Consider the following 24037-nt stretch of genomic DNA (forward strand, 5'->3'; position numbering starts at 1 on the left):
ATAATCTGGGTTAAGGTTGGTAATATTGAACATAAATAAGGGGAAACAGTTTCAAACCTTAAAGCTTGTAATTTATCCAAAATAATACACTTAAAGCATAGGGTTATCGGTGTAAGTTCCGTGAGAGTCATGTGGCATAGAGAACACTTTTTTTTTCTTACAGTGAATCCTAGGAAACCAGAGTCTGCATTAACTGGCCACCTCTACCATTTTTGTTAAAATGTATTCCATTCACAAAGTGCATGAGTGTGGTGAAAGTTTAGGAGAAGCGGCAGTGGCTGGGGTCCTAGGGGGCACCTGTGTAGGTGGGCCCAGGGCCTGTAGTTAGTGCTCAAATTCCCACCAGCAGAGCAAAGGGTGATGGAAAATCTTTAGAGGACAACCGTTGTGCTTAGAGATTTTTTCCTTCTTAATGGGTCTATTTATTATGAAAACACAGTTTATATGTAAACCTCACTTCTTAAAACTGAGAAATCTCATGATGTGAAACACTCCCAGCGATGTGCTTTGTGTCTAAAATAGAAACTTAGGTACTTCCAAGAATAAGCACATTGCAGAGTTTCCTTGATTACAGTTAACCCAGATATCTAAGACAATATAAATACAATCGGAACTAGGAACCAGTGAAAGCTCTCTACCACATTTATAGATCACTTGGGCCCTGGATCTTTGAAATTTAATCATCCGTTTGAGAGAGAACACATCTCAGGTCATCAATAGCATGATTCTATTAAATTGATGATCTATTATTGATTATTTATTTTGGAGGGAGTGTCTATCACCTTGTCAGGAGTACCTTTCTTTCCTAGAGTTGATTGGGAAAAGAAATATGAAACCGTGTATAAAGGAGAAAGGTCACTGTATTGTCATTGCAGCAAAGTAACTGTTAGAGGAGTTCATTACACATTTTTATGTAGAACACGTTTTGCCTTTTCATCATGGGAAATCATGGATGGCAACTACCTGTTCCCAAAATAATGCAGTCATTTACCTCTAGTACCTGAGAAAATTTAAAAATGTTTCCACCATTTCATGGTCATTCAAAAATACACCTTCATGCACTTGACCTCGTGATAAAGTAAGTTAACTAAACTGACCAGTTCTGTACTTACTCTTTTGCTTGAAAGAATTACCTTAATTTAAGTGGGATTTACAATTTTCAGTTCGAAACATTCAAGTTCAGAATTAGGTCTCCTCCAGTTTAAAGTGGAGGCTTTGTGGGTTTAAGTGGAAATTACACAGCAATGAAGAAAAATGAAGAACTCAAAATAAATTGCATGCAATAGAACATAACATCTAATCCTGCATCCTACAGGATCTACAGTCTTAATTTTATAGTAATTTCTTTAAAAAAGAAAGGTAACTTAAATATGTACACTAACATTTCTGTATTGTCTTTTAATTCTAACAACTATTTCAAATACCCCTCAGCTTGGTAATCGAACTAAATCTGTAAAAAAAAATATCATGGATCATGATGATGATTACATTCAATTGAAAAATGAAAGCAAAGTTCAATCAGCTCCTTCTTAAAATGTTTGCTTCCCTTCTATCCTTTATGTGTCCCAGCTGCTTGCTCTCCCAAAGTCTGGTTTTCAGAAGCCGGTATTAATTCCGAACCCAGACTGCAGCATCCACTGTTATGTACATGGCTGTATCAGCTATTGTAGTTTCTTGGGTCACAAACACACAGTATCTGATGAGAAATTGATCATCTTCCTTCTCTTTTTCTCTTCTCAGGAGCTTGAAAAAATATGCGCAGTTACTGTTGCTGAGGGGAGACAAAGTTTAACTTCGGGGTTGGCAATCGGAGAATAATTCATGAGCAGATTTCTAGCAAATGATATGATTTGCTAAATTTTGGTCTTTGATTTATATTTATGTACTCCTGCTACTGCTAAGGTTTTGCCAACCTCAATTAGATCATGAATGAGATCATTTTAATTCAGGCCCCAAACTGTGACCTGACCATGGTCTGAAAGTGTTCAAAAAGTAATTTTAAGCCTCCCTTTGATTTGAAAAGGAATACTGCATGCTTGGTCGTTCATACAAATAACATAAAACTTAATTATTGGATGATTTGGCAGAGGACCTTCTTGCCAAACAACAGTCAATGCCAGCTACTGTGATGCTGGCGTTGCCCGGCCCCCGCACACACAGCCCCTGTGTGCTGCGTTTGTTCATTGTGTCTCAGGGCAAGATGCTTTCAAATAGGACTCGTGGGTCTGGGAGGCAGGGTGCGACGCGAAGGATGTGCCATATTTATAACTCTGGTTAAAAAATGCTGTTTCACCTAGAAGGGAAGTAGATCTGCGCTGTCAAATCACCAGGAGGCTGTGACAAAGGGAGCTTGCCGCCTGACACACGGTGTAACAACATAGCAAACACCTTTAATTCTGTCATGTCTCATACCCTTTACTTTCTCACACATCTGTGGCTGCTCCAACGTTGACACCTACACTCTTTTTCGAAACTAAATAAGGCAATCTTATTTAAGCCCAATTGCAACACCTGTAACGTTATTCTGGTGCCCAGCAAAAAAAAAAAATTAACTCCTTCCTCTTGTAAATGTCTCTCTGCTTGCTTTGAAAAGTCTCGAGTTGGTAAGAGCCGGCCTGAGGCCCTGATTCTGAGGTTCACATGACTTCCCATGCTCCGAAAGATAGGCAACACTTCCCCCTTGACAAGATGTGCCTGCTGCGATAATGTCTCTGTCCGAATGGGCCTCTTGCAGCTTTGCGAGTTGAAGCCCCTTCATCACAAACTTCTGGTGTCTTTTACAGGAAAGAGAGAGGCCCCAGCTGCTTCATTCTCTCTAGCTACCATAGGCTAATATTTTAAAAGCTGGAAATGAAAATAGCTTTTCTAAAGATATTTCCTGGAATTTTTAATGTGCTGCCTGATTCCTTTCTTTTTTTTTTTTTTCCTTGCCAATTATAAACCACCATTTGGAGGGCTTATGAGCAATGTAAGTCCACTTCATCTAATTAAACCACATTGTTTTAAAAGCTTGAACAGTTTTCATGTCTACAAGACTCGTCTGAATAATAAACTGTTAGAGCCAGAATTCGAAGTGTCTTTGGAGAGCTAGGATTTTATCTGCTGAGCGCAAAGGGCCAGGCACTCAAAGAGTTAAAGAGTGTTCCCGCATTGCTGGGTAGGTTAATATCACAGCTGCCTGGTAAAGCATTATCCCCAGTACCTCACTTAACAAAAGCCTTCTTTTGCAAACAGACTCCCACTTTCCCCTCAAAGTGTCCAAAGGTGTTTACTGAAGTAAATCTGCCTAAATCCTTCATTGCTTGGGTCATGGGGGTGGATAGGAGGGGTGGAAGGTGTAAGGATAATCTCTTTTTGTAAATTCTGTAAATCTTCTGGGGAAAAAAAATCAGGAATCTGTATCACATGCTCTATACAACTTCTAATATCTCCACTAGTTTTGCTCCTATAAGTGAAATCTGTCACAATAGTTACCCGAAAAGCCACATTTCCAATTCTTCAGTCTGCTGTTTGAAGTGACTGCCCTTCTAAAGTTGTGTGTGCGTGTGTGTGTGTGTGTATTGCATGCTTAATCTAATTGTTGAAGAAAAACTGTTGGTATCTTCAAAGTGGTTTCAGAAAGAGAGAGAAAAAAAGACAAGACAGTTTAGGAGCAAGATAATGTAGCTGAAAAGTTATCACGAGAGGTTCCTGCTCTTGCTGTGGTCTCAGTGCAATACCATTAACTGCATGTTACTTTTGCATGTTGAAAATGGAAGCAAATAACACACTAAAGCCTGACAGGTCCGCCTGCGAGGGTTTAAACAGTTCCCAGGAAGAAGGAGCCCTTTAGGCATAAACCTTCTCTCTCAATAGAACGTGAATACCACCAACCCCTTCCTATAAATCTTGCAGCATCCAGTTTGAGATACAAAAAGGCTGTCATCTCACAAATGTTAAACATACTAAAAAAATCTGAAAAAAAAGTATGGAGAAGGTGTGAAAAACGTGGCACTTTACAGCCCTCAAAGCTTTTTAAAATAGAACAACTTTTCCCCCTAAAATTCTCTTCGGAGAATTTTTTTTTTCCTTTTTGGCTCATTTGAGAGTTTCTTTCTTGGCTTTTTTCCCCTTTCATTTGAAAATATGAATTATCATAAAAAGTCAGGGGAAAAAATGGGAAAGTCTTTTCCAGTTTTCCTGAAGATTTATCAGTATGTTCGGGCACTTCTCCCTTTCTCTCTGGGCCAGACACCCATCACTGAACCAGACCAGGGCCACCGGAGACTTTATCCCTCCTCTGTTCCTGAGCGGTCTCCAGCTTACAAGCCCCCTCCCACGCCCATCGTGCCCTCACCTCCCCTGTCTGATGGTAAACAATCAGACTAAAGCCAAACAGTAGGCAGCACTCAAGAATAGGAAGCCCACACACCTAACCCCAAGCCTAACAGGCTTCTGGGGGAGAATCTGATCCCTCCCTGACACTTTTTACCTCAAGTGTTGAGCGGGTGGCCATGAATAGTACAGACATGCCATCTTGTAACACTATATGCCTGTCAGGAGGAACCGGGCCTGGTTGAGCATCAACTATATAAGGCTGGTAACTAGGGAAAGCCCTCCAAACAGCCACAAACACCTAAGTTATTTTACTCAGCCACTACCCTAGGCCTCCCTTCTCCACTCTTTCCCCCCCTCTCTCTCTCCCTCTCTCTCTCTCTCTCTCTTTTCATCTTGGCTTTCTGTGGCAGAATGCAAATGGAGCCTGCCGGCGGTGAAAGGGCTGAATTGTGATTAAGAAGAAGAAGAGCTCCTTTCTTTGTTCTCCCCTCAGGGGATGTTTACTGGGAGAGACACAGCGGATCAGATATGAAAGGCATTCAGGTCAGCATTGATGTGAGCGAAAGTGAAATCATACCTAAGGCATTCAAAAGACCGCCGTGTCAGGGGTTCAGCTAACGGTGCAGCTACTGTGTGTGTCTTCTCGCAGAGGCAAAAATCTTTTCACAGACTGACGATTTTTTTTTCTTCCTAATGTACTACAAAATTATAAAAGTTTTACACCATCACCATCACCCCCTGTTTACCTCCCACCAGATGACAGAAGAGTTAGTATTTTCTCTCTTTATGGACCACACGCGAAATCAGACCAACTTCTAATAAGTGTACTCCCTAAATGAACCAGCGAGGCACCATCTGAACTGTGAAACCTTTTTTTTTTAAAGCAGGTGTGTTCATGTGCATTACATAAAACATAATATGGCAGGGAGAACGGATTGGAGAGAAAAGCCAAAAAAACACAGGCATGGCTGCCTTTTCTCCTCGCCTCCCTCAGAGGAAACACAAGACAACACACACAAAGTGTAAGAACAGGACAGAACACCTTCAAACACAATTCTTTATTTACTTTGTAACTACTAGTTACACTTTGCCTGACAGCTTTCACTCTGACACAACTGTCACCCAGGATAAAAGTATTTGGCACATGGCTACTAAGGCAGAGACTTCCACAGAGTCTACTGGGTATTATTGCTTTCCTTAAGGGAAAAAAAAACGCTTGATGAAGAAATACTTGGCTCTTACTTTTTAAAAGTTTACACTCCCCACAGCCCAAATAGTCATTCAATAGATTTTCCAAGTGGTAAGCTGATGCTATTGGCATAAACAGAGCTACGTAAATATATACCAAATTCACAAATCACAGCAAACACACAAATAATGAGGAGGTGCCTAGATGTTTCAAGGTTTAGAAATGAAAAAGAAAATCACATTTCATCTTCTGATTGCTAAAGAAAGAAAAGAAAGGGGGGGTAGGGCTGTATTTATTGGTTTTAAATCATCCTTCCCTCTGCTCTGCATTATTTTTTTCAACCTTCACATCTTGGCTAAAAAGCATATTGGGGCTATGTTAACATCTGCTTTTGTGGTGACATTTAATTCTGTATATTTTCAACTAGTGTTTCTGCATCACAGATTTTCCTCCTTTATCTCTTTGCTCTAAAAAGACAACCAAAGAGCAATCAAAAAGGTGTCTGACTTGGCCATTCAGACAATTGCCCCCTTGTGGGAATGCGGGAATGAATGGTACAGTGGACACCCCAGCACCATTGACGTTATAAACATGTAAATGAAACACATTAGGGCAGACAATCAATTGTCTGTGAGCATTGCAAACCTGCACTCCCTCTCTCTGTGACAGGCACAAAATAGTGTCTACCTTGGGAAGCCAGGGTGCTGGAGAGGAAAAGGACAAAGAGTTCCCTTTCACACAGAAGAAAATGCACCTTAAAAGCCTTGGAAGAATGCAGATGACAAAAACTGTTGTAGGGAAAAGAATCCCCCACATCTTGGAATAAACGCGGCTCTGCTAGAGAGCTAGCAACACCCTGCTTTCCTACCTTCAGGGCACACACATTTTTTTTTCCCAGGAAATATTCTTAATGCAGTATTAGGGTCTTTGATAACCTCTTGGAATTTTCTTTACTTCGAGCTAATTAGGCCAGCAAGGAAGGAAGCATCTGAAACATATGACAGAGCAGCTTAGTGGGGAACTTTTAATCTTGGCTTTATTCATATTTGAAAATAAAAGCTGAAAGATGTGAATTTATTTTTATTTGGCAACACAGAAACAATGTAAAGTTTCAAATCCTTAGCTAACCCTTACCCCTGGTGGAGCGTCAGGCCATGATGCCCAGCAGCTCTGCGAGGAAGGAAGGCCGGCTTCTTTCCCAATTGACTTGGTTTTCCCAAACCAGAATAAAACAGATAGTCAGTCTATATACATAGCCCCCAGCCTCGTGTGTGTGCAGCGTGACAAAACTTGCAGAAGATCTTCACAGAAAGAAAAGGGTGGAGATGGGTATCTTTGGAGCGTCCTTACAACTGGTTGGTACCTGCCACACAAACTGCCTCTGAAAGCTTTCAGTGCCAGCAACACGGGCTTCCTATTAAGGTCATCAACTTCGGGAAGAAAGCTAGTAGCAAAAGACTTTCACACTTGCAAAGATAACCAAGTCTGAACTGACCATAATCCGAAGGAAACTTCCCTGCCTCAGTGCGCACTGAGGGGCTTTGAAGTGGAGGCTGCCCCATCCCAGCTTCAGGTCCCAGAGAGGAGGGAGCCACATCCTGTTGAAGGGTTTGAATGCATTTCTTTCCCTTTTCAATTAAGCATCTCTGAGACGGGAGCCACCCCAGTGTCCTGCATGGCCTCTGCCAAGCATCACCACCAGCTCCTCCACTCCCTTCAAGGAAGTGGTAAAAAGTGAGGACTTCTCTTAAACACGGATATTCATTTCTGCTCACCGATTGTTCCTCCTCTGAAATCCAGAGCCCTCAAAACATCCAACTTTACCGCTTTCTTTATCACTGAAGACCAGAGACCAAAGGCGTTTGTAAAAATCTCCCCCACTCCTCACACGATCCCCAAACCTTTAGCTGAAACTTTGAAGAACAATCGAATCTAACTTTTCTTTCTTCCATCCCCCTGTTCCCTCCACTCTGAATTCAGTTCTCATGTGAAAGACAACTTCATTCTCTTTTCGGAAACAAGCAGTTTCTGGATTTGATTTTGTTACAACGTGCAGGGGTACGTGCAAATTTCAGAGTCTGGTGCTGGAAGGTGGTGGGGCTGGGGAGGCAGGCGGGTCTGCCCGGGCTCCGCAGGAGGTAGGAGGGAAGCCGAGGCATCCCCAGGAGCCCATGCCCGCTTCAGGGGCTAAAGCAACAAACTTTGCAAGTTACAGCTGGGCTGTGCCAGTGGCGGCGGCACCGGGGCATCTGGAGCTCCTAGAGCTCATTTCTGACTCCAAGGCTGTGTGGAGATAGTGGGGTATATCAGGCGAATAGAAAGGGGGGTGGGTTTTCCCCTCCTCTCCAGCTTCAGTGAAAGTGTTACAAAGTGAGTCAGGCGACTGAAGATCATCTGACTGAACTTTCTTGAAACGGACACACATTCTTGTCTGTGAGGACTTGCTTTTTGCCTCCTTCCCCCCTCACCCCTCTCCCCCTTTCCTCCTGCACATCTTATTTTCTGGGAAGAGATTTCATCCTTTCTATGTGGGGTAAAGGAGACCGTCTGCTATGGATTAACTTGGCCCTGGTACTGTCTCTGCCAGGCATCCTTGTAGCTTGAGAATCTCTAAGGCTGGATTTTAGATTCCTGTTTCTGTCTTTGTACATTTGTTTTCCTCGAACTGCCTCTTTCCACTTTGCTTTTTAATAATTGTATAAAACCTCGAGTTCTAACCCACGGTTCTTGACCTGCTTTTTGCGTGTGTGTGCATACACACACAGCTTTACACGTTTCATCTCCTTGACACCTTAGTCTATATATACACTGTTGACTTCATTAAAATTATATAAAGTGCCATTTTGGTTTCCTGGATGACCATCTTTTTTCCCTCTTTTTTCCTTGCAGCTTCTGCTTCTACGATTAGTATTGCCATTATTTCTTTCCAGGAATTTCTATATGATTTTGATAAGCATCATCATATTTAGTGTTATCAGCAAAGACACAAGCTCAAAAGTGACATCTTTTCCATGAATCCAGGAAAGAAGAAAAATCCACTCAGTTCAGATAAATCCAGGCAATTCCCAAAGGGAAAGGCATTGGATACATGCTTGATGAGAAAGAAAATGGAAAAAAAGGGGGGAAAACTCTTCTACCTGCTTTTCAAAACCAGGACATTGCTCAGTCAGATTAAATCCAAATAAAAACACTGACAAGTAACCAATTCACAGCATGTTTTGCTGAAGATTATTTGGAAAAAGAGGCAGATAATAGTCAAACTTTGAGAAGCTGTTAAGAGATGGACAGGCCTGCTGGTAAGTGTGCAGAGGCTGGGCTAAATGCCTTGAAATGTGCAATTCAACTTTCTCTTTCGGAGCGTTGAGGTTTCCCCCAGGTTAGTGGCTGGACACAGGGGAAACGGCTGCATAATCCATGGGTGAGCCGCTTGCCTGGTACTCCCCTCCACCTGTGACGTCCCCAGCAGGCCTCCCTCTCTGAGAGACACCCCCTCCTCTTGAAAGGTTCCCAGGAAGCCTGGAGCCCTGAATTTCCCCAGACCTGGGCTCTGGCCTGACCTCACTGCTGGGGCCAGGCTGGTCAATGGTGGCAACATCCCGAAGGGGGTGGAAGGAAGAGAGCAAGAACAAACAAACATTTTAAATAGTCTCTTTTGCAAAAACAACAACAACAACAAACACTTTGGGGAAACTTGCTTTAAATCTCATTCTCATTTCTCGGAAAAAAAAATGACTGTTTAACATAAGGAGAAATAAGCCTCCTTGACACAAAGCTTTTGTTATCCAGTTGATCAGCAACGTGCTTTAGATACTTGTGGGGGGGGGCTCACAACAGACATTGATTTTAGAAAATCAATAACCAACATTTAATAAAAGGTCCAGAGGAAACACAAGAGAGAAGAGGGGACACTAGGTGTAATTTTAGTGTCTACTAAATTACCCGGTGATGGGTAAGGGGAGGGCTCCTGTTTAAGGACCAGCTTAAATAATGCCAGACACTTGAGTGAAGAAAAAATTAAATTGAGAGAGAGGGGGTGGAGGGAGAGAGAGAGAGAGAGAGAGAGACTTAAAAAGACGCAGCCTGAACTGGATCTTGGGGAAGCAGCGCGGAATATATTATTGTACTTGTTTTTTGTAACACTAAGCCAAGCAAATAGATCAAAGGCAGCACAAAGGGAAAAGGCAGGATAACGTAACGAAGAGTTTCTGACTAAATTCCTCTATCACTCCCCCATATGGCTCAACACCTCCACCACAACAAGCAAATGACACACACACACACACACACACACACACACACACACACACACACAAAACCTAGAGAGAGAGAGAGAGAGAGGGAGGGAGAGAGAGAGGAACAGAGAGACAAGGTGAAGCCTCATTTGTCTCTAATCAAAATTCTCTGTCTTTGTGTTTTTTTCCCCTCCAGCACCCCACACTGCGCCCCCAGCCGCTCCCTCCCCGCGCCGCGTAGCTCAGGGGTAAGCTGGGGGCGCGCACAATGGTCTTCTCTAGAGGAAAGTTGCTCAAGTGGGCCCGAGCGGTCCCTGCGAGGAGCCGGCTGGGCTTGCGGGAGGCCCGAGGCCGGCCGGCGCCTGGTCCCCGGGTCCTGCTCCAGAGAGTGACCGCAGTCCCAGGCAGGGTGATCCGGTGGACAGCAATGGGAGCGAGAACTTTCATTTCCCAGGCTGAGCTGGCGCTGGTTCGCGTGTTTTGGGGGCTGGTTTTTCTTTTTAAACTCAGTTTCCTCCTCAGCTCCCCCGGTACCCTCTCTGGTCCCCATCCCTCTCCCCTCCCCCAGGTTCCTTCTGCGCTCTTGCCAATCACTTTTCTCTTTTATTCCCACGATTTTGTTGGGGGGTAACACCTAGGGGGTCTCTCTCTCTCCCCCTCCCTCCTACTCTCTCTCTCTCCCCTCCTTCTCTGCCTCTCTCCAAGGTGGATTTAGGGGACTGTCACCGCTTTCATCTCCCATCTCCCATCAGCGTGTCCCTCTCACACCCCCATCTTCTTCCTCCTTCCTGACTCAGCCTGGAGAGCGGGCTCCTGACCACGTAAAAACTGCCCAGAAAAGTGTCCCTACGCTCTTCGACTCCGCCAGCCCCCGGCAAGGGGCCAGCGCCCGCTGGAGAAGTGCCACCCGCCCCCCAGCCCGCCCGGACCCCGCCGGACCCCGCGCGGGGCCGGCCGAGTCCCTCCCACCCCCGAGTCCGGGCGCGCCCAACCGGGCCCCGCTGCCCGGGACCGTTACTTGGCGTCCGGAGAGGGAGCCGGGCGACTCCGGCAAGAAACTTTCAGCCTCGTGGAGGCACAACCCCTGGACCCCAGTCTGTCCCTCGCCGTCCCTCCGCCACCCCAGCCCTCGCCCCCGCCCCGGGATTCCGCACACGGCCGGGCGCCCGGGCCCCCGCCCTGCCCGAGCCGGACGCTCCCGCAGCCCCGGCCGCGCGCGGACCCGGCGGGCCAGGAGCGAGCGGAGCGGGAGGCGGAGGTGGAGGGAGTGCGGCGGCGGGGGCGCTAGGGGGCGGCGGGGCCGGGGGAGCGGGGCCCCGTCCGGACCCCCGCGCTCGGAGCCCGCGGGCGCCCGGCGCTCACTTTGGCCGGCACTTCCCCAACTCCCCCCGGTCCGGGCACCGCGCGCGCGGGGCTCGGGCGCCGGCCGCGGAGGGAGGCTCGCCCGCGAGCCCCGGGAGCCGCCGCCTCGGCCCCTTTTCCCTTTCCCCTCCCTTCTCCCCGGGTCTCGAGCCGCGGAGCGGCCCGGAAAAGTTTGGTTCGGGCCGGTTCTTACCGTTTTTCCTCCTGGGATTGGCTTGTTTGCGCCTCTTGCACCGGGGGCCATCCGCCATGATCGGCTGCTTCATTGATAAGAGCGGATCAGATGGCAGTTCGCATGGACTCGGCGCCCTGCTTCGGCAGCACGCAGGCTCGATCTAGCAACCAAACACAGCGACAATGTGGGCATCGCCCGCGCCCATTGAAACGCGCGCGGGCCGCCCAGGGGAGCCGGGCCAGGGCCCCGCGAGCGCCCATCCGCGCCCCCCAAGGCCAAAGCGAAACTTCGGCGGCCCCCTCCCCGCCCCCTACCCCAGCCTTGGCCCCGAGGCGCTTTGTGTTTGTTACTGTTTGGTGTGTCGCACCCGCGAGGGGATCAGAGAGACAAGAATTACATCTTCAAAATGAGTCATAACTCCTGACCGTATGAGGGAATGCACACGGCGGTACAGTAAGGCGGCTTGACTCAGGGCTAGGCGGACCTTTTCCTCCGAAAAGTCCTCAGCTAGGCTCGGGAACTTGGGGTGAGGTGACGCTTTCTTTCGCTCTTATCTTGTCTCACCCCCACCCCGCTCCCCAGAGGACACAAACAAACAAACAAACAAACAAACAACCAGAAACAGCCCGCGGAGGAAGCACACTCGGGCAAATTGATAATAATCATTATAGGAAGCCCACTCACCCCGCGCCCCCTCCCCTCCCCTTTCGGAGTTGATCGAGGCACCGGTTCTTCTTCCCCACACCCCCGCCCCCAAATTAAGATTTCCCGTTTCACGCCAGAGCAAAAAATATAATTATAAGCCTCTTTGGACACTTGTCCCTCCCCCCCCACCACCTCCACCACTTTGACAATATTTACTTAAGTATTCCTCCCCCCACTTCACTCACACACATGGTCCCCCACACCGCTTCCCTTAAATAGTTCCAGCAGAAAAAAAAATTTTTTTCCCCTTAAGAAAGGAAAGAGAAAGTCCAACCGCTACAGCAATACTTTTAAGCTCTACTAAATGATCATATCCTTTCTGGCTTCGAAACTTTTGTACCTAAAATTCGAGAGAGGCGCTGCATTTTTTCAGCTGAAACTGTCAAAACTTGGAGAAGGGGGACCTCGGAGGCAGGCAGGAGAGAAGGAGAATCCCGAAACTCCGTGGAGGTTGGGAAGATGCTGTGCCTCGAGGATTAGTTTAAACAGGGGGCTATAAAAGATGTAACAGATGCAAACTGTAACACAGGGCCATTAACCCTTTCTCTGCCGAGCACACTCAGTCCCCACGCCCCGTACCTATTGTCTCCCGTGCTGGAAGCTTTGCGGAAAACCTGGAAAGTGAGTATCAGTTTCCACACGTTTGCTGAGAGGGGTGGGGGGTGAGGGGAGCAGAGAGAAGAGGAAGTGAATTATTTAGAAAGCACCTTGAATTTAACATAGGCATAGGGGGAGAGTTTTCATTGAAGTTTGACACATTTTGTCATTTCTTGGCTCTCCTATTAATTTGAAATTGTTGGGGAAAAAATCCTGAAATACAGAAATGGTCACACAAGTGTCTGGGATGAAACAGCTGGCCTGTCTGTGTTCCTGCTGAGACTTACACACGATTGCATATAAATACATGTTTAATAAAGTAAACTGCTAGTTTTATGAGCATACGTGTGTGAGGAAGAGACAGGGCATTTATGCTGTAAACTTTATCTTTGCCTGTTATTTTTAACTCTGGAGTTAGTAATAGTGCCTTCCTTATTATAGGGGGAGCATGTAAAAAATATATACATGTAGGTGGGAGATATAAACACATTCATGTTAGCAGGGCTCACCACTGTTCCTGGGAACCCCTGCTCTCTCTCTTGACTTTTTAGTGCCAAAGTATGGAATGGGATGAGTGTGTGTATGTGGCTCCTGTTAAATCCATCTATGTTACTATGCCATTTAAAATACAATTTCAAAAGTTATTCTTAATTTAAATCCCTGGTATCCTGACAGCAGTTTTCATCCCAGCTGTAGTGACCCCCCAGCACCCCCCCCCAACTTTAGTAAACGACTCAAGTTCCATGAGGACTTTCACTTCTTTATTTATCATCACAGAAGTGAGGTGTTACTTCACATACACACACACACACAAAGAATGAAATAAAGAAATGAAACTCGCTAAGCAGACAAAAAACAGACACTTTCTGCTTAGAAAACAGCCTTCTCCGGTGGGAGAGAAGGATGGACTGCCATGTCTAAGAGAAAGACTTGCCCCGAATTGGGTAGGTTTGTATCGATCAAGTTTTGTAATTATTAACAGGTATTTGCCAAGTTGTAATTGCTGAATACAATGAATTGGAACTAGATGCGAAAATAGAACAGGATCCCTCCCCTTGGAGAGTTTTTATTCCAATTATATAGTTCTCAGGAAAACTTTTCATAGATTGGGTAGCAAAAGGCACCTTGGGTTACCTGAATGGACAGGTACAGGGCAAATTATTTGGGGGAGGAAAAAAAAAGGGAGAAAAGGAAGCAGAGAGAGAGATCGAGGGACAGAGAAAGAGAGTGAGCAGGAGTGAAATCGAAGAAGTCACTCTTGGAAAAAGATTGCCATAAAGGAGCTAAACCCACCTGAAATTCCTACCCACAGACACTCCTTCCCACTTCGGACTCACATTCTCACTTGAAAAGAGAAAAAGAATAAAAGGGGGGGGTAATCATACCAAAAAGGAATAAAAAGAAAAGGGGGGAAAAAAACCTACCTGAGAAGTCTTGTTTGTAGTTTTGGCCAGAAATGGTGAGAAGAAAAAGCATGAAGAAGCCGCGAAATGTGGGGGAGAAAAAAGGTGGAAGCGAAGAAACAGCCTCCGGAGCAAACTGTACAAAAACCTCGCCAAGAGTGTCGGGAGGCAGGACCGTTATTCCTGCGGAGCAGGTTAGAACTGATCTCTTTTAGCCACTCCAGGAAACACAACCTGGGGACGGACTGACGTGTTACGCCTCTTCTAATGACATTTTTTTCTTTTTCTTTTCTGTAGGAGAGAGAGAGACCCTGAAACACGCGCCACCTATCTTTGTGGGGAGGGATAATTGAAGCGCCCTGAGCGTGAGCATCATGTGAAAACGTGATCGCCAAGTTTCTCTCTGGGAAAGGATCTGGGATAGATTATACCTTGAAGTCTCCGCAAAGGCTTTAGTGGAAGAAATGAAATTCCACCTCCCTCCCTTCCTCTCTCCCTCCCTCTCGCCTCCCTCCCTCCCTCCCTCCCTTCTCCACGCCCCCCCCCACCCTACTCCCCCCTCCCCCAGTCAAGCCTTTGGCATCATTATCCTCATCACTAAATCCTACAGCGTACTGGGCGGAAAACGGTGCACACCATTCACAGAACTGGAGAACTCCAAGGGGCGAAAGTTAAAGGGAAAGATCCCGGGTCCTCAACCCAGATTGCTTCTTCATATACAGATATCTCTAATGACCAGATTTGAGATGCACATTAAGTTGTGTGGATTTCTCAGCACAGCTTCTGGAACTAAATTCTCTGCCCTTTTTCTCTCTCTTCTTTTTAGAAGCCAGAACGCGGGGGGGGGGGGGATGCTGCCTGGGAACTGCATCTTAGGGTGCGTGTGTTGTTGTGTGTGATGAATTTCTGGATTACATCCTCAAACTAAAAAAGTAGTTTGGAATTTTTAAAATGGGGTTTCTAAGTAAATTAACAGAGAGCGCTGAGTTGACCATGTCTGAATCCCTCTACATCTCAGGGAGACCTTACTACAAAGTGAGGGAGTGTGTGGAGTGAGGCAGGAGGAAAAGGAGAAAGGCCATAGAGGAACTTAGCAGGGAAGGAAGAGCATGATATTAAACAGCATGGGGTCTAAGTTTGGGAGTATATATATTTTTGATATTGCAATTAAAGTAAAATTAAAAAGAAAAGACTCCACCTTTGCTCTGAAGGGATTGGTTATGTAAATATGGAAGGGATTTCCTGGAGAATACAGCTTTCTACTGTATGGTTAATTAAATAATCACTCAAAAGCTTCCAATGTGACGCTTCTGTCGTAATCCAATCAGGTTACATAGGTCCTAAACAAGAAAGATATTTTCCACATCTGGAAGTCAGCAATTTAGCAAGTACTGCACATTATTAACCAATTCAGAGCCCACTTCCCAAGGGAATTTTTTTTTTTGAAGTTTAAGTGTTCTTAACCAATGCTCTGCTGTTTTGTTAATCAAAAAGCTGGTTTACACTGCACATAATTGGAACTAATATAGAAGTAAATAAAGACAGCCAAATTTGAGGATGCTGAGCACAGGCATTTATCGGAAAAGGAAGAAATCTCTTAGCCTCCAATGGTTCAGGCTCAATTTCTTAAAGAATTGTGAGGCTTTTTTTTTTTTTTTAAGAGTGAAAGTGCTTGCGAACCTCAGAGCACAAATAAACGTCCAGACCCACAACCTTAGGGCTCCTTTGCAAAGGTAAATGCAGAAGTGTCAAGAGGACTAAAGAATAGCTTCATGCCATTTCCCTGCATTTTTGTAACATATTAATATTGTTAAAATGTTACACCCCCTGTTTTCAGTCTGATGAAATCTGAAACAAATAATACCCTGAACCAACACTAGACTTTTACTTATATTAAGATAAACTGCTCTAACTGTGCTTTGAATGTGTGCCTAAAGCAAGACTTTGAATGTAAGAGTCACTTGGCAATTGCACTCAGAGGAGGAAAAAGCCACCACATGGGTTGCCACATCCACACTCCCAGAGGTGCATGTCTTTGTATTTTGTATGTTTATTTTGGGGGAGGAGGGGAATAGCCACCAGCATGAGTACAGCCAATTCTTACTTTAGGATGCAAGAAAGTCAGTTCTCACAGTTGGTTACAGACTCACCACTTTCCTAACTTGAGTACTTACTACAATGAGAATAGCTGGGCAAATCAATCCTCTGCCCACCCCATTACAGATAAATCACCTATAGAGGAGGAGCAGTCAAGCTCATCAGTCTAAAAACTAATAAGAAAAAAGAAATGAAAGATTTCCAACATGGGTCAGGCACAAACTCAATTTGTTTAACATTTAAAAATTATATGTATATATATTACATATATGTATATATATGCCATATACACTTGTATGACTTATCGAGTCCCTGTTCTGAGATTTGCCTCTATTATTAATATCTTTTTTCTTTCTCTTCCCACCCCATCCCTTTTTTAAAAATAAGAACTGGAATCCAGCTTTCTCTAGAAGTTTGCTTTCCAGCTTTCCCTCTCCAGTTCCGGGGGAAGCAGGAGCTCATGGCATGGCGTGCTCAGGGCAGGACCACACCCCACCCCAGGAGCCCAGGTAGCCACTGGAGACTCACGCAGGCACACACACTCCACAGTAAAACGTCAGGTCTGAGAATCCAATCGAACGGCTAACATATCACTTGTCTTTATTATGTACAGTATATTAATGTCAGGCTACCTAGGCTCTGACTTACAAAAAAAAGAATCAAGTATTTCCACTAAAAACACCCAATCATTTGATTACTCTGGGCTCAGTAATTATTCAAGTGGCAGCAGGCAGCCCCAACACTTAGCACTGGGAGTTCCAACATGCAAGTATTTAACCAGGGGTAAAACAGTAATCTCTGGGGTTCCCATCAAGGTGGGTATTTGGATGATGGCGCAGGAAGTATCCCCTCGAGGGGTGGGTACTCCATCAGGTTCCCCTCCCCTCCCCCCGCCCTTGCTTGGCACGCCTCTGGCACCTTCCTCCCTGTTTGACCTACAGAATTCCCCCCAACGCAGAGGCGGTGGGATCGGAGAAAGCCGGAATACACTTTTGTCCCGAACACTCCCTTAGTCAGAAGGCCAGTGGGGACAATGGGGATAGTGGAATCTGCGGGATGCAGGAGCGCCGGACGCAGGGAAAAGTCGAAAGAGGGCTGGGGGGTTGCTAGCTTTCCTCTCCTTACAGAGCAAAATAAGTCCTGCAAATGAATAGCTTCTTCCTCGTCTTTCTTTTCCATTAATAATCCGTTCCGAGATTAGCAGAGACCAAGGGGATTAAAACAACAGATATATGCAAATGTGAAATAATATTGCAATCGACATTGGAGGGAGAAAAAAAGAATTCTTTAGGATTTCTTTGAGTAAAATAACTGCCTCCTCAGGATTCCCTCCACCCAGGCAGGATGAGAAGATGCACTTTTGTTTTCCTATTCCCTCTAGCCAGGACCTGGTGCCTGTCCCCCCATTCACCTCTCAGTCTGTCAATTTCCTAAACTTTCACAGCCGCTACTCGACTCACCCTTGCCCCCAGCTCGGCTCCCGGGCCCAGATGCCCGAAAAGATACAATGTTTCTGCCCTTGAACACACAGGCTGTAGAAGTAACTAGAATTTGGCCACGGCTATTTTTTTTTAAAGCAAATTCTGTTTATTTTGTACAATGTGGAGAAAATTTTTTAAAAAGGAATTTATTCTCGTTTTGAAGCAGAACTGATCTTTCATCTGGAGGAATTATTTTGACCCTATGTTGTTACGCAGGAGATGAGCAACTTCTTAGTTGCAAGCAAAGGGTGATAAGGGGTCCCCTGGATTGGGAGTGGTGGAGGGGGTTGGGGGCGGCAGGGGTCCAAGCCAAGCCAAACGGTTTTCTCACGTGCAAACTCGCAATCCAATCCATTCGGAGTTAAGCCTAGCATGGGGCGGGGGGGGGGGGGGGATCAGGAGCATCTCTCTGAGAAGCCCTTTCAAACAAAATCAAAACAGGACCGGACAACCTCAGACCGTCCCTAACATCCCTGCTGCGAGGCCCGCGGGCTGTGGAATCTCGCACGTCACCTGGCCCCGGCAGGGCGGCCAGCTGAAGTGTTCATTTAATTTAATTTGATTTGATTTGATTTTAATTTTTTCAAGTTCAGGCTGAATCTCGGCTTCAGTGCTTTTGCCAGCCAACGTCTCCTCCACTGACAGGAACCAGCAAACTTCGAGACTCACATACGCGTCTTAATTTATTGACGCAAAACAGGTCTGCCTGTGGCCCCCAATTCTCGGCGCGCTCAGTCCCCCGCGCCCCCAGCTCCGGTCCCTCCATTTGGTCTCTGGGTAAGGCCCCGCCGCGCGGGCGGGGGGGCGCGTGGGGGCGGCGGGGGGAAGGGGTCGCCCCCGCCCGCTCGCCCGCCGGCCCCGTCCCCGCCCGGGAGCCCCGCGACCCCCGCCCCGCCGCCCGGTCAGCTGACCCGGCCGCCTCGCCAGCTCCCCGCCCGCCGCCCCGTTTCCGGTCCCGGGGTCCGCGCGCTGCGCTCGTTGCGGGAGCGGCCGCGCCACGCCGGGGAGGTGATGCAGGGGGCTGATTACCATGAGAAAGGCTGTGCCTGGAAAAGCCTCCTCCACGCGACTGTCAGTCTCCCTAAACGGAGGAGGGGTGTCGTGGGGGGGAATGGTGGTGACGGGAAGGGGCCCCGTAGGAGTCACCAGAAAACTTGGACTGAGTTGGATGCGACGCAGGCCCGAGGAGGTGGCTTTCGCCTCCAGTTGGAAGGCTGTGGCGTGTAGGGCGCGGACGCCAGCGGCCTCGCCAGGGAATTGAAAACCAAAAATCCTTTCTTCCCTACCTCCCTCTGGCTTTCCCTCTCAGCCCTTCCTGCCCCTTGTCCCGATTTTCTTTAAATTCTTTCCCAATTGCATTTCCTTCATTCTCTTTTCTTTCTATTTGATCTCTCCCTTTTGCAATCTCTCGTGTTTCTTAACAGACTCTCTTCTTCCTCGCTCTCTTCTTCTCCCTCCTTTATGTGTCCACGTTTATCATCTCGTTTCGAAAACACAATGTTAAATATGTAATTAATCTACCAGCAGGAGGTCAGGGACACCCTGACTAAAATAACTCCCTGGGTCATCAGAGAACAAGTTCACCAGGTGTCAGTGAAAAGTAAAATAGTAATAATAATAATAATAAATGTATAAATCAGTATCTCAGTAATCATAATTGCTTTTTATTCTGAATTATCATATTAGCTCAAACGGACTTTTAAAAAAATAGTCTTCCTAAAAATGAGTAATACTTCGAATAGAGAAAATTTTAAGAATCAAGGCAATGTGAGAAAATTTCTCATTAACAGTGATATTTTAGCAGTGTTTAACAGACTTTAGAGATTACAGTAGTTACTTTAAAGGAACTTAAAATGTGTTTTTTCCTTTAATGACTGTCTGGAAGTGTAAAACATTTCCCAAAGCACGTCCCCACCCCTAACAGAGATCAGCCTACTCAGAGCGAAACACCATGTCACGCATTCTGTCCACGCTAAGCAGACACACAACTTGAGGTGTTCCGCTGTTCCTGTGGCCAGGTTGCCTCGTTACCTAGCAAGTTAGTGAGCACAGGCTGCCTATGTCATTAATTTGGCTACATTTTTTGTTTTGTCTTTCGTTTGTCTTTCATTCATTTGGGGCACATTTGTCCTCTTCTTAAAATTCAGAGTTTGCACTTGTTTACAATTTGTTTATTTTGTTGAATTTTTACAATTTACTAGAAATCAGTTGAACATGTATATGAAGCCCTTTTCAGGCCAAGAAAAATAAAGTTGCATTTAAAAGATGCCTTTTATGCTTCATAATTATTAATTGGCATTTTATGATGAATAATTAATCATTTGAATAATTTTGGTATCTCTGATCTGAACACATATTTGCATATCTAATGCTTGATTTTAACTGTTTTTGAAAAAAAGTTCATTCTCTCAGGACGAAGAAACAAAGTAACATTTAAATGTAAGCTTTCTCTTCAACACTTGTAAAAGTTTATTGATTTGAATTATTCTTTCTACATACCCATAAAACTTAATTTGTAAACCGCTTCCATGTAGAAATCATATGCAAACATGTGACAGAACTACAATTAATTGAGAGAAACAATACCCTATTCTTTCTCTATTATTTACCCTATTGTAAAATCAAGTCACTCTCCTCTAAATACAGAGAGGTGCGTGAATTAGGCAACATATTTTCTTACCGGAATTTGGTCACTGAACTTTTTGGTTATGTCAATTTATACACGTCAACAAGTAAAACAAACAAACATAAAAAAACCTGAGGAAGAAGACATATTTCAGACCTGATACTTAAGAAAATAAAAAAAATTAGCTTATTGATGTGTGGACTGATTTAGTTATTTAAAAATTGTTAAGCAAGCATATCCCTGATGTTATTATACCCCTGTGTCTGCTGAAGCCCAAAGTATCTATTTTGAATACTAGCCCTACAGATTACTACCTTTGCGATCACAGGCTGTTTTCTCTGAGTTTGTTGCCTTATGCACAATGTTGGCATACTAATAGTAGCTATTCCTTGGGTTTTTATAGAGAATTAAATGAAGTAATACGTGAAACCACATCATAGTGTAGTGTAGCTTTATTATTATAATGAAAGTTTGAAAAAAATAACATGGAATATATAGATCAATTAAAGACAGTATAATTATTTTTGACTGCTAAAAACAACTATTTAGTTTCTAGTATTACTTATAATTTTTCTATTGAGAAATGAGTGCTGCATCATTAGGTGAAGAAATAAAATAAAAAGCATCACAGGCTTTATAGCTGGTTTATGATTCTTTAGACCTGTTTGAAGGATGCATAGACACAGACATGAAAATAAGTACAGTATTTATTTCTTCACTTAGTTCAGCAGTTAATTTATTATATTCAATATGGTCATAGTTTGGTTATAAATATCAGACTTCTCTTAGTACAATTGTATGAACTTAATGCTTCTCAGGCTCTTTGGTAACACACTGTCTTTAAGTGTAAGGGTTAAATGTGCAAAAGCTCAGAAGTGGTCTTGAGTAAGACTTGTGAGGGGGGAAAAAAGGCAAATTTATAAATTTGGAGACCAGGAATTTGGCTGTCCAAGCACTATTTGCTGTTAAACCATTCATAATGAACTGAGCATTCCCCTTTGGAATTGTTGTTATCCTGAGGTCTGAGCTAATTCCAAGTATCTATAGTGGGGAAGAAAATCAATTTATTAAATGGAAAATGAAAATTTGGAGTCTCTTAAACATCTACAAATCCAGATTTTGGGGGGGAGGGATGCAAAAGCTTCAATGCAAATGCTAAGAAAAAAAACTATTGAGATATTCAATCTTAATACAGATGGATTTCTGTTGTTTTTCTTAAGACTCCTCAAAATCCTGACAACCTTACTTGTTTTCTTTCTCAAAGGCTCCATTCCGTGCTCCTTGGTGGTCAAACCTATCCAAACAGCCATTTGGACAGCTATGGGCATGAAGTGACCTGTACCTTTTTGAAGGGACAGGAGATCAGAAAATTGTTTGCACCTACAGCAGGGGTATCAAACTCATTTTCACCGGGGGCCACAACAGGCACGCGGTTGCCTTCAAAGGGCCAAATGTGACTTTAGGACTGTATGATTGTGACTACTCCTCAACTAGGGGCAAGGAGCTTGGTGCTGCTGCTGCGTAGAAGCAAGGCGCTGGGCCAGATAAAACACGGTGGAGGGCAGGGTTCGGCCACAGGCCTTGTGTTTGCCACCTGTGGTACAGATTGTCTAGAGACCTGGGAATAACTTCATGCTAACTTATGGTCTTCTTTGATAGTCCTTATTTTGTTAAAGGGTTCCAATTTTAAACTTTGTACTCTACTCAGTCTTAATTTTGCACTGAGATTTTTTTCAGAGTTGTTTCAGGTACGTAAATATACAAACTTCACTGTCAAAAATGATCCCTTCCATAATACTCACAACTACAACGTAATAATAGCTAAGAAAAAAGATGAAACAAAACCCTGCTTCTCTAGGCCCGATAGTTTTAGCTGTGGCCTAGAGAGAATCAATAACTATTCAAGTGGCTGATTCTTCTGTGGCCTTTCATGTGCCGGGTCCACTTTCACGGCTAATACCATGTACATAGGACACCCGACATCCTCTCCCCTTTCACACACAGCCTTCTGAAGCCCTTGTGCCCACCCACTCTGCACACTTCATGGCAGCCTATACCCAGCTGTCTTGGATGATTTAGGTAGTCCTCGTTTTTCCATGCGTGGCTTAGTTTGCCTTTTGGACCTACCACGTAGGCTCATTTTTTAGTTATGATATTGGCTCAGGTTGAATGCTTTCTCTGGCTTTTTTGCCTCTGGCTTCCCAGATAGAGTGTGTTTCCTAGTCCAGTTTTCTCTCCAGGACCCTCCGCTAGGAAAAAGCTCCATAGGCAGGTCCCTGCTAATTTTCCCCAGCCCCGTGTTGGGCCCAAGCACAGGACAAGTCAGTGATGAAGGCAAGATCATGCTATGGGCGTGCCCGATACTAGTTTTTATTTTTTGTACAGTTTCTTTGATCAGTGGTTGACTGGGAACAGGACATTGGTGTACTTGAAACTAGCTTCTATACCTTCTTCTCCATGACAGCAAACTATGGTGGCAAAGATAAAGGTTTTGGTATTAGACGAACTGGATTTGAATCCCTGTTTTATGAGTACTAATTGTGTATTGAAGACAAAATATGAAACCCTTGTGCACCTGAATTTAAAAATGAGCAAGAGAGTATTTATTTATTTATTTAGAGAGAGGAGACAGGAGGGAGGAAGAGAGGGAGAGAAACATCAGTGTGAGAGGGAAACATCTATCAGTTGCCTCTCCTATGAAAAGCAACCTAAGGCATGAGCCTTGACCCGGAACCCAACTGGTGACCTTTCCCTTTGCAGGAGGACATCCAACTAACTGAGCTACACTGGTCAGGGCTGAGCAAAAGGATTTTTAGATTTAAGCTGGTTGTGGTGAAAAGATACAACAGTATATGTAAGATGTCTAGTACTAGGTAGGCATATCAATAAATAGGAATCCCTTTCCATGAATTAACCTAAAAATATCTGAAGTTAAATGATAGAAAACCAGAGTGGATGTAACAGGTGATTTAAATGATGCTTATTATTTTTAGTTATTCTCTTGTTATTTATTTAATTATTGAATGATTTTATTAGGAGTTATTTAACTAGTTTTCCTAATATCAAAAGTTAATGCTGACAACAATGTTGGAAAAGTCATAATGGAATTCCTCAGTTTGCAGTAGAGGTAGGGTGTTCATAATATTAAGCATCATGATACTAATCCCTGTGATGAATAAATGTATTTTACAACTTGATTATATATTTCACACTTCCATTTATAAGGGTTAGGAAAATATTTTCCCACCTAATTCTCTGTACAGAATTTGGCATAGGAGGAAGTGCACTTGTAGCCAGCTTACCGTGGTCAAGAAGTGTAGAAGATCCACACTGGTGTGGCTCAGACGATGGACTGATGGCCTGCTAACCAAAAGGTTGCTGGTTGGATTCCCAGTCAGGACACATGCTTGGGTTGTGGGCCAGGTCCCCAGTTGGGGGCATGCAAGAGCTAACCAATCTATGTTTCTCTCATACATTGATGTTTTTCTCCCTCCCTGACTGTCTCTCTAAAAATAAATATTATAAAAACTACAGAGGCTTGAAGGAATCGGGGCTGGAGGAGTAGGGATGGACTAGCACTTACAAAGTTTGCCTGCACTATCTTCTCACTCCCTACTTGAATGCTGAAGCTTGGACTTAGGAAAGGAAATGTGAGAATATGTATGTAGTAAAGACATTGCTTCACCCTCCTGCCTGCAAATTTGGGAGTAGGGTTGGGTCAGCAGGCCTTGGCATAATCTACTGTGTATGTGACTTTTCTACCCTATGCCCCAGAAAGGAGAGTGTCAGGGGAGGACTGGGCTGTGGACACAGGGAGCACATTGTTCCAGCGGTTCTGCTACAGTGCAAACCA

General features: G+C 44.7%; 1 protein-coding gene and 2 long non-coding RNA genes across 11 annotated transcripts in view; 2 read left to right on the forward strand and 1 right to left on the reverse strand.

The window, feature by feature from the left end:
- Positions 1 to 18610, reverse strand: part of ZEB2 (zinc finger E-box binding homeobox 2) — a 137220-nt gene extending 118610 nt beyond the window's left edge. Inside the window, exons 1-2 of one of the 6 annotated variants that reach the window (XM_037155158.2) lie at positions 18588 to 18610; positions 11294 to 11435 (exon numbers count right to left, since the gene is read on the reverse strand). In XM_037155158.2, coding sequence (XP_037011053.1) covers positions 11294 to 11435; positions 18588 to 18590 — 145 coding nt within the window. In that variant the 5' untranslated portion in view covers positions 18591 to 18610. Of the gene's footprint in view, positions 1 to 11293; positions 11436 to 11700; positions 11722 to 12320; positions 12413 to 12559; positions 12627 to 14001; positions 14090 to 18587 lie in introns of those variants that run through there. The other 5 variants (XM_037155159.2, XM_053670691.1, XM_037155160.2 and 2 more) reach the window with 5 other exon arrangements.
- Positions 12513 to 15183, forward strand: LOC119056657 (uncharacterized). Of its 2 annotated transcripts, none has more exons than XR_005083918.2 (3): positions 12513 to 12601; positions 14022 to 14174; positions 14278 to 15183. It is a non-coding gene; the product is annotated as an uncharacterized LOC119056657 (long non-coding RNA). The 2 variants fall into 2 exon arrangements; XR_005083917.2 differs by lacking the exon at positions 12513 to 12601 and adding an exon at positions 13295 to 13521.
- The window catches only part of LOC119056658 (uncharacterized), a 40706-nt gene continuing 34666 nt past the window's right edge, over positions 17998 to 24037 (forward strand). For 2 of the 3 annotated variants that reach the window (XR_008392558.1, XR_005083920.2), the window contains exon 1: positions 17998 to 18258. This is a non-coding gene — a long non-coding RNA (uncharacterized LOC119056658). Of the gene's footprint in view, positions 18336 to 24037 lie in introns of all 3 variants that reach the window. The other variant, XR_005083919.2, reaches the window with a different exon arrangement.

This window comes from Artibeus jamaicensis, unplaced genomic scaffold, assembly GCF_021234435.1.
Source record: "Artibeus jamaicensis isolate MK-2021 breed Jamaican fruit bat unplaced genomic scaffold, CSHL_Jam_final contig_603, whole genome shotgun sequence".
In the NCBI taxonomy this organism is placed as follows: domain Eukaryota; kingdom Metazoa; phylum Chordata; class Mammalia; order Chiroptera; family Phyllostomidae; genus Artibeus; species Artibeus jamaicensis.